Source organism: Acomys russatus, chromosome 25, assembly GCF_903995435.1.
Source record: "Acomys russatus chromosome 25, mAcoRus1.1, whole genome shotgun sequence".
Classification (NCBI taxonomy): Eukaryota; Metazoa; Chordata; class Mammalia; order Rodentia; family Muridae; genus Acomys; species Acomys russatus.
In genome coordinates this window covers 50,364,912-50,374,869 of record NC_067161.1, presented here as the reverse complement: position 1 = coordinate 50,374,869, position 9,958 = coordinate 50,364,912, and the positions used below count along the sequence as shown (strand labels likewise).

Genomic DNA, 9,958 nt, shown 5'->3' with positions numbered 1-9,958 from the left:
TCAGCACCCGCCCCCTCTCGGGAGTTCCCGACTGGGATCCAACCCGGAGACCTGAGCTTTCTCAATAGAGGGATGGACTGGAGGCTCCAGCCCCGACCGAGTTGTACTTGTGAGGTCATGCACAGCTGCAGGGGACGCGGGGCCGTCGCGGCCACATCCGTAACCAAAGCCCGTGAATCATCCCACCCCCGCTCGCATCGGCCTGTCCAGCCCGTCCGCCCCGTCTCTCCCGTCGGTGAGGCCAGCCCGCTCCCACCCCAAGCACAGCCAGGCTGGCTCACGAAGGCGCAGGGCGGGGCGCTAAGGGGCGGGGCTGTCGCTTAAAGGGCTACTGACCGCTGCCCTTAGGCCACTTCCTGGGGCCGAAGAGGACTTCAGCGGCTTCTGCCAGAACCCAGCAAGGCGGTGGCGCCCGAGCCCCGAGACTCCGATCGTTCCCAGCAGAGTCTTGGGACGCTTTCAGCTCTGACTGCGAGAGCATCCTCCCTCCCCAGCCGTACAGAACCGCCGGCTGCGGCCTCCCATCAGTTGCGCCTCCATCTTTTGGGACCCGCGCACCTAAGCCTGGTTGGCTCTGGACAGGTCCTCGGAACCCGGCGTGGACTCTCCTACTGCAAAAACTCTCTCTGCTCAGAAACTCAGAAGCTGAGCCTTTCAGAGTCTGGCCGGTGCTCGCCACCGTCACCTGCTGGTTGGATTCCGGAAACCCACTGTCTGAAGAACACGGGAGGGAATCGCTGATCACGCAGAATCAGAATCGCCTGGACCAGGAGGCTCCCTGACCCTGTCTGGCTGCCTTTTGTTCTTTCATCCTTTCGGGGATTTCTGTGTCCTGAAGCCCCCAACTGCCACCAAAGTAGCTGGGGTGAGCTACGAACTTTGCTGTCTTGTTCTCCAACCTCTGCCTCTAACGCAGCGGGTCTGAACGTTACCACCCAATTCTTCCCAAACCCAGGAAATTCTGCCTTTTCCTTCTCCTTGCCTGTCTCTTATATTCCCCAAAATTTCCCCCCCTCCTGTGTCTTCTTCACCCCCTTCCTTTGGGGGCCCCGTGACCCTAAATGTGGGGGGAACACTATATTCCACTACATTGGAGACCCTAACACGCTTCCCAGACTCCATGCTGGGGGCTATGTTTAGGGCTGACACCCTAATGCCAGCCAATGTCAACCCGCAAGGAGACGGCCATTACTTCATCGACAGGGACGGCAAGGCTTTCCGGCATATCCTCAATTTCCTGCGGCTCGGCCGGCTGGACCTGCCCCGTGGATACGGAGAAACTGCGCTTCTCAAGGCGGAGGCTGACTTCTACCAGATCCGGCCCCTCCTGGATGCCCTGCGGGAATTGGAAGCCTCTCGGGGTACACCTGCATCCACAGCCGCCCTGCTCCACGCAGACGTAGACGTCAACCCCCGCCTGGTGCACTTCTCTGCTCGGAGGGGCCCACACCACTATGAGCTGAGCTCTGCCCGGGTGGACACCTTCCGAGCCAACCTCTTCTGCACTGACCCGGAGTGTCTGGGCGCCATGCGCAACCGATTTGGTGTGGCCAGTGGGGACAGGGCAGAAGGCGGTCCGCATTTTCGTCTAGAGTGGGCCTCCCGCCCGGAGGAACTCCCTGAAGTGGAATATCAAAGACTGGGGCTGCAACCACTGTGGACTGGGGGGCCGGAAGATCGGCGGGAGGTGGTGAACACGCCTGCCTTCCTGGAGGAGGTGCTGCGGGTGGCTCTGGAACACGGCTTCCGTCTGGACTCTGTCTTCCCAGACCCTGAAGATCTTCTGAACTCTAGATCTTTGCGCTTTGTCCGCCACTGAAGACGCTACCCTTCACTCGACTATGGGGAAATGAGTCAGCCAAAGGGCTAATGGCTCTCCCCAAAGGACTAATGGCTCTCCCCACAGCCCCTTTCTAGTTCTGGTGTGAGAGCGATGAGAGTCAGGGATCCCACCAAACCTGACTGGAGCCCAAGATGTCGTCTGGGATTTCCGAACCCAGCTGCCTCCACTCCCAGCACTCACGAATGGTCCAGAAGATCCACACGGGGTCTTATCCCGGGAAAGCATCGTGGATTCTCCAGCCTGCTCTTGTTGGGAATGGGCCCTCTGTGTTCAAGCGTATGGAAAAGTAAGGCAGCACCTCTTTGCCCAGGTTAGACCTAGCAAGACTCTGGAGGGTTGAGCACTAGGATGAAGGACATACTCTGAGTTACCAAATGTGATCTGTCCCCTAGACTGTGACTTCCCCTCGTAAGAGCTGGCACCTTATCCTACTGTGACCATTAAGAGGCCAGGACACTCTGGGAGGTTCTTTTAGTGTCCCAAGCCACCTACTGTTGGAGACTGAAAATAGGCACTACATCCTAGGTTGACATAACGGGGCTAGGAGAACCCCCATCAACATGGGGGCCTAGAACATCCTTCGGGAATTCCAAGTGTTTTAAAGGATCCTGTATGTAAGTGAGCCTTGGACATGGGTAAAGATGGTAGTGGTGGTGGTGGTGGTGGTATCTGTGTGTGTGTGTGTGTATGTGTGTGTGTATGCATGTGTGTATATATGAGTGTGTGTATACATGTGAGTGTGTATGTCTGTATATGAGTGTGTGTGTGTGTGTGTGTGTGTGTGTGTGTGTGTGTGTGTGTGTGTGCCAGCCAATGCATCTGATGACGCTTGGATCCTTGGCATGTTGGTTCTCATTAGCGTTGCTGACTCCTGTGTTTGTGTGATGGTCCTTCTGTGATCTTGGCGTGTCCAGGCCTGTTCAGGGTTGCTTAGCAATTCTTTCAGGTATTATCTGTGGTATGTGTGAGAGCACACTGAGATTTAGTTTAATCATAGGGTGTGTGTGTGTGTGTGTGTGTGTGTGTGTGTGTGTGTGTGTTTATGCCACACCACCACGTAGGCAGGAGGGGCTTGTTTGAGTTTGAGTCACTAGGCGCTTCCTATGAGAGGTAAAAGCCACTGGGCTTAGCTGGGCCTGAGACCTCAGGGAGCTCTTGGTTGCTGAGACAACCGTGAGCCTGTTGCTAGGAAATAGCAGGCTAAGGCCTGAGGCTTCCTGGGCAGAGGAGATAAAGAGTTGGAAGAGTGGGGGAGGATGTGGGAAGGGGCGGCAGTTTTTTTTTATTCCTCGGGTGGATAAGGGGCTAAGGGGGCTTCTTCTTCACTGGGAGGCATCATTCATCTATCACTGTGACTTACAAGAAGAAAATAAAATCGCTTTCAGAACCACAGACGGACGTGTAGACACCACTATCCCTTTGCAACAGAAACCCTGGCTTCTCTGTCCCTCTCCTCCTAGAGATGTCTTCCCCACCACCCCACCCCACAGACAGGGTCTCTCTATGTAGCCCTGGCTGTCCTGGACTCACTTTGTAGACCAAGCTGGGCCTTAAACTCACAGAGGCCTCTGCCTCCCAAGTGCTGGGATGACAGGCATGCGCCACCGTGCCCAGCTAGTTAGGTCTTTTAGCCTCCAGTTCTGGGGGCCCAGGGGCAGTTGTTCCAGAACTGAAGGGTGAAAGAATGGCATTGTTCTGGGCCAGGCTAGAACCGCGTACACAAAGGGGCTAGAATCCGAACCTCAGAGAGTTCTAAGTCTTCCCTGGTCCCAGGAGGTCCAATGCCCCCCCAGCCTCCAGCAGGCTTCATGTGGCTGCTGGCACTAGGTGGGGCTTTCCTGGCCGTTGCCAAGGCTTGTATCTTCTGCCGCCTCCCAGCTCATGCCTTGCCGAGCCGCCTGGCTCAGTTCAGTGGCCAGATAGAGTGGAAGGAATGGGCTTCCCCAGATTTTTCAGCCTTTGCCTTAGGTTAGCCCAGCAGTCGTCACCTCTGTATCCAAGGGGGGATTATGAGTTCTTAGCTGGCCCTCAGTCATTGCCTCAGCCCACAGACCCCATCTGCACACACTAGCCTCTCCCTTTGGAAGAACTGGGTGTCCTAAGAAATAGGAAAACAAGGGCCGGGCGTGGTGGCGCACGCCTTTAATCCCAGTACTCGGGAGGCAGAGGCAGGCAGATCGCTGTGAGTTTGAGGCCAGCCTGGTCTACAAAGTGAGTCCAGGGCAGCCAAGGCTACACAGAGAACCCTGTCTCGGGAAGAAAAAAAAGAAAGAAAGAAAGAAAAATAGGAAAACAAAAACCCAAAATCCTAAAGCCCCCTAAAAGACTAGCTCATTCTTGCCCATCTCCACAGATGAGGTGACCATGAACAAAATCACAGAGAAAACTCATCGAGTCCTGAGGGTCATGGGTGAGGTCAGGGGAAACCGACACCTTGGGACCTAGGAGGACAAAGACAGATATGGGGGGGGGGGGGGCGGGAAGAGCAGACGAAGACAAGGGTGGGCCTGGGAGGGGGCATGGAAGGGCATCTAGAACAATACAGCTGTGCTGTGGCTCTCCAGAGATCAAAAGGTCCGTCTCTTCGCTCCCTTCGTATTGGCAATGGCTTCAGAAGACCAAGATCCCCCAGTACACCAGGGAAGGTATTGAGGGGGACGGCATCAAGGGGGTGCCTAGGACTTGTAGCCAAGTGGGCTACGACTGAACAGGTCAGCCACTCCTCCCTGTCTTTCCTTTCAGCTCTCTGTGCTCCTGCCTGCCGTGAGTAAAAGGAAAAGACCGCGGAGCCTCCTGGGAAGATGGGTGGCTTCGCTTAGCCAGCGCTTCTCCCATTGTCTCCTGCAGGGGGCAGCACCATCCTTTACAACTGCTCCACCTGCGAGGGCGAGGAGGCGCCTTGCTGGCCCCGAAAGCGCTGCATCCCAGGCAGGTTCTTAATTCTTTACCCTGTTCAGACCCCTTGGGCTCCCTGGTGTGATGCGCAGTTTCGACCTCTTGGGTTCCTTGCAGGAAGTCACGATCTATGGGACGCTAGGATTCTGCTCTTCTCTATCTTCGCAGTTGCCCTGCTTTTGGGTGCTCTGAGCCTCCAGGTGGAGTGAGTTGAGTGACGCGCTCCTTCCTCTTCTTCCCTCCTCCCGTCTTCTTCCTCCCAACCCCCCCTCGCCCCCATTCCCCCCCCCTCGTCCTCCATTCCCCCGCTTCTCTCCAGGCCTCCCATCCCGTCTTCTTTCATTCAGGTACCGGCACCTGCAAGCAAAAGACTTATGAAGACGCGGGCAGCTTTCCCACGCCCAGCTCTCAGGAATTTGTGCCTACCGTTTCCATGTCCCTTAGGGTTGGAAACCAGCCACTTTTCAGACCCAGCCCCAAACCCTCAGTCTTCCAGACCCTAAAACTTAGACTTCTGCAATCGACACCCCCCCCCCCCCCACGTCATATGGTCTCCAGAAACCCAGGCACCCACGGCTGGAAAGTTCCTCCTCTCCCGCGCTCCACCAATCAGACCCAGCAGTAGATGATGCCAAGAAATTAGCTACAGAAGGAAAGAATCCCTTACCACCACCACCACTCCCACACCCCCTCTGTCCGTCCCGTTCCGGGAAGGCGGAAGGCAGGCAGGCAGGCAGGCGGGGGACTGTTGGCCCTCCAGTGACTGATCGGGAATCCGGGAAGCAGGGTTCTGGAGAACTTGTGCCTCTGGGGTGAGACCACACCAGTCAGCCCGCTGGCATACAGTCACTCCATTGTATTAAAGCTGTGCGGCTCAGGGCCCTGTGTGGTGCCTTCCATTCCTGCCCGGCCCTGTCTGCAACTTGAGCAGGCAGATGGGCATAGAGATTCTTAGGAATTCTAACGAGGGGCGCTCCCCACACGTATTCAGCAGTGTCTGGAGGCAGGTTTTGTTGTGATTGGACGGATGTGTTACCCGGGGTCGTCTCGTGGTTGGAGACCAAGGCCCCTTGCTAAACATCCTGGGATATACAGGAAAATCCTGTCCTAATGTCAACAATTTATGGTGGAGAAACTCTGGTGCCGGTCCTCTGTGTATCAGGGGCTTCCGGGTGGGGTGATAGGAGACAGAAGTGAAGATAGGCCCATTACCAGCCATAGGTCCTAATGTGAGCGCGGAAGCCCAGGTGGGGTCCCAGCCTTCAGCTAGGGGACAAGTGATTTCCAGCCACCTGGACAACTCACACTCAGGCCTCTGCCCCCTCCCAGTGTGAGGGGAGTGGTCCCAGAGAAGCCCTGGTTAGTATCATCTGCAGCCTCGGTACAGCCACTGTGATCTCCTTTGTTTCCTTCCTTCCTTCCTTCCCCTCTTTGTTTCTTTTCCTTCTTTGTTTTTTCTAAGGGTTTCTCTGTGTAGCCCTGGCTGTCCTGGACTCACTCTGTAGACCAGGCTGACCTCAAACTCACAGAGATCCGCCTGCCTCTGCCTCCCAAGGTGCTGGGATTAAGGGTGTGTGTCACTATGCCCAGCTCTAAATCTCATTTTAAAATTTTATTTCTGCGCGCGCGCGTGTGTGTGTGTGTGCGCGCGCGCGCGTGTGTGTGTGTGCGTGTGTGTGTGCGCGTGTGTGTGTAGGCTAATATGGACCACAGCACATGTGTGGAGGTCAGAGAACAATTTGCACAAGTCAGTGTTCTCCCACAGTGAGGGTCCTGGGAACTGATCTCAGATCACCAGGCTTGGTGGCAAGCTCCTTAACCTGCTGAGCCATCTCTACAACCCTTTGTTCTTGTTTTCAAGACAGGGTCTTGTCGGCTTAGCCTGGCCTCCAGCTTGCCATAAAGCCAAGCATGACCTTGGGCCTCTGGCCTTCCAGTTTCTACCTCCCAAGTGCTGGGATTATAGATGTGCACCCCTGACGTGTGGCTCTCCTCGCTTTACACATTCTAGACAGCGCTTTCATTTTGTGCATGAGAATACGAGAGCCAGGGGTCCTGGGAGAGAGAGCCCACAAAGCTGCCCAAGATCGTAGGGAAACTCCTCTGTTCCTTTGACAGCAGTGGATGCCCACCAGGTACCAGGCGACATCATTGCCCACGAAGGGGTACAAAGCCACATGACATCCTGACCTCCGGGACAGCCGCTCTGTTCTGGATCCAGCTGGCGGTACCCTCCTATGCTCCGCCTCCCTGTCCAGGATCAGCATAGTACTATGTTCTCATTCTCCTGCCCAATAGCCAGAGATCCACAATACCACCCGCTATCCAAGGGCCTCTCCCCGGTCTCCCCGTCTCCTGTGCGGATCCCCAGCCCACCAGCAACTGTTAGTCTCCCAGGTGCTCCCCTGCCTGTGAGCACTCCTCTTGAGCCCAGGTCCCCATAGATCCTCCTGAACTTGGGTTTTGGAGTTAGGCTGCCTGACTTCAAATCCTTGGTCTGCTCTTATGGGGCCTCCTTAGCTATTTAACCTCTCTGTACCAAAGCCCCACACAGCACTCAGGAGGCAGAGGTAGGTGGTTCACTGTGAGTTCGAGGCCAGCCTAGTCTACAAAGCGAGTCCAGGACAGACAGCCAGGGCTACACAGAGAAACCCTGTCTCGAAAAATTTAAAAAATAAATAAATAAATAAAATAAAAATAAAAACCAAACCGAAAAAACAAAATACCTCTATCTTATATTTTGTTTTTGACACAGACTTGTTGTGTAGCTGGGATTAGAGGCAGATGCTACAAGCCTCAGCAGGCCCGTGCATCTTATATGACTTTGTTATGACTGCACTATTGTATTCCACTAAAATGTATGATATCAGGGGCCAGGGGAGGCTCAGCGGCGACGGGCTCCCACAGAGGAGCCAGGTTCTGTGCCCAGCACCCACGTGGCAGCAACAACTGTCTGATTCTCCAGTTCTGAGGGTCCAGCACCTTCTTCCAGCCTCTGTGGGCATGTGTGCACATACCTACATGCTGGCAAGACAGTCATACATATAAATTGAAAAATAACTTTAAAGGTTGTGATACCATCGATTATAATATATATTATTACTGTTTTGGTTTTTGTTTTTTTTAATGTAGGGGTGCATGTATACCCACATGCCAGAAGAGGGCATTAGATCCTTTTATGGGTGGTCAGGAGCTAGAAGGTAGTTGCTGGGAATTGAACTCAGGGCCTCTGGAAAAGCAGACAGTGCTCTTAACCACTGAGTCATCTCACCAGCCCAACTATTACAGTATGTTAAGAATAAAATACCAAGGCTGGAGAGATGGCTCAGAGGTTAAGAGCACTGGCTGCTCCTCCAGAGGTCCTGAGTTCAATTCCCAGCAACCACATGGTGGCTCACAACCATCTATAATGAGACCTGGTGTCCTCTTCTGCCCTGCAGAAGCACAAGAAGACAACACTGTATACATAATAATTCATAAATCTTTTTTTTTTTTTTTTTTTAAAGAACACTTGCTTATCATACCTGGGAGTTCTTTGTTCCATCTTTATCACAATCACCAACCAATCACACTAAGGCTGGCAGTGTAGCTCAGTGGTAGAACACTTTCCTGGCAAGGCTCTGGAGAGGTAGAGATTCAAGGTCATCTTCAGGTACATAGCAAGATCCAGGCTAGCCTAGGACACATAAAGATCCTGTCTCAAACCTTTCATTGAAGACACCCCTCACCTCTTCCCTGCCTACAGAATATAAGCCTCACTTGTTTACCGTGGCTGTCAAGGCTCTCCGTCAGCAGCTCTCACATGCCCTGTGTGCTACTCAGGCCAGAGCTTGCTTTCTTTTTTTCTTTTTTATAAATATGGAACACTTCACAAATTCACGTGTCGTCTTTGCGCAGGGGCCATGCTAATCTTCTCTGTACTGTTCCAGTTTTAGTATGTGTGCTGCCAAAGCAAGCACCAGGCCAGAGCTTTCTAAACACAGACCTAACTGGCATTTCCACTGACAGGCCCATGAGCATCTTGGCTGACACATGCAAACCTTCCCTCACTGAGATCCCCAGTGCTCTCTTGGGATCTTTCTCACACTCCATGGCAAAGCCCAAGCCCCGACAGCCTTGCCCTCCTCTTTCTACTGACTACAAGCTCTCTCAAGGTCATTTCCCTTTGTAAAAAGTAGAACCCAAGCTGGGCGGTGGGGGCGCACCCCTTTAATCCCAGCACTTGAGAGGCAGAGGCAGGCAGATCACTGTGAGTTCTGAGGCCAGCCTGGTCTACAAAAGTGAATCCAGAACAGCCAGGGCTAACACAGAGAAACCCTGTCTCCAAAGAGCAACAAAACAAAACAAAACACCAAAAACAAGTGTGAATGCCATTTCTGGCTTGATAATTGATGTCTGTGTGAGTCTTTTTTTTTTTTTTTTTTTAATATTTATTTATTTTTATGTATATGAGTGCTCTATCTGCATGGACAGCTTCATGCCAGAAAGCAGCATCAGATCACATTATAAATGGCTGTGAACCACCATGTGGTAGCTGGGAATTGAACTCAGGACCTCTGGAAGAGCAGACAGTGCTCTTAACCTCCATCCCCAATACAGGGTTTTGTTGTTGTTTTTGGTTTGTTTTTTGTTTTGGTTTTTCGAGACAGGGTTCCTCTGTGTAGCCCTGGCTGTTCTGGTCTCACATTGTAGACCAGGCTGGCCTCGAACTCACAGGGATCTGTAGGCTCAATTTTCTTAATCAATATATTTTATTACAAACTTATTAACCAAGCGTATGTCACTTATAACCCAACTAGCCAAAACAATAGGAAAAGAGGATTAAAGAATAACAAAACCGTAAGGATATCAGTTCTGAGGAACTATGCTCCTGGCATAATCAGCAGGATTTCTTTTGCTGGAGCCTGGAGTAACCAGAACCCGGAACCTCAGCAGGAGCCAGAGCCCCGAAGCCTTCCCTCGAGCAGTTCACTCTAGGAGCAGCTCGAAGTGGAGCAATGAACAGCCAAAACTATCCCAAGTCTCCAAAGGCCCCGCCTCCAGTTCTGGGCTCATTTATAAATCCCCTCCCAGAGTCTGTTCATGGATCTTTTCAGCTGGCAACAATCAAGCTCCTGCACGAGGTGGTCGGTCTTCTAGTGGATTAACCTCACCTGTTCTCACAAGAACACTCTGATCCCACAACTGGGATCATAACAAAAACAGGTTTATCTCTCCTTC

The 9,958-nt window shown here is 53.0% G+C and overlaps 3 protein-coding genes and 1 non-coding gene across 4 annotated transcripts in view; 2 read left to right on the top strand and 2 right to left on the bottom strand.

Moving 5' to 3' along the window:
- The window catches only part of Gps2 (G protein pathway suppressor 2), a 177,628-nt gene that overhangs the window by 36,675 nt on the left and 130,995 nt on the right, over positions 1-9,958 (bottom strand). The gene's annotated exons all lie outside the window — the stretch shown is intronic.
- Positions 355-2,277, top strand: Kctd11 (potassium channel tetramerization domain containing 11). The gene has a single exon (XM_051167474.1). The coding sequence runs from the start codon at positions 1,121-1,123 to the stop codon at positions 1,817-1,819; it is 699 nt and encodes a 232-aa protein (XP_051023431.1). The 5' UTR covers positions 355-1,120; the 3' UTR covers positions 1,820-2,277.
- On the top strand, positions 3,639-4,952 carry Tmem95 (transmembrane protein 95). The gene is given in 6 exon segments (XM_051167297.1): positions 3,639-3,811; positions 4,197-4,253; positions 4,408-4,488; positions 4,586-4,606; positions 4,691-4,775; positions 4,856-4,952. Coding segments are annotated over 6 exon segments (501 nt in total). The 5' UTR covers positions 3,639-3,651.
- On the bottom strand, positions 8,591-8,697 carry LOC127208891 (U6 spliceosomal RNA). Its single transcript, XR_007833153.1, has one exon. It is a non-coding gene; the product is annotated as a U6 spliceosomal RNA (small nuclear RNA).

What these genes read in the sequence shown, in the direction of transcription:
- Kctd11 (XM_051167474.1), top strand. Translation starts at nt 1,121, where the DNA reads ATGCTGGGGGCTATGTTTAGGGCTGACACCCTAATGCCAGCCAATGTC.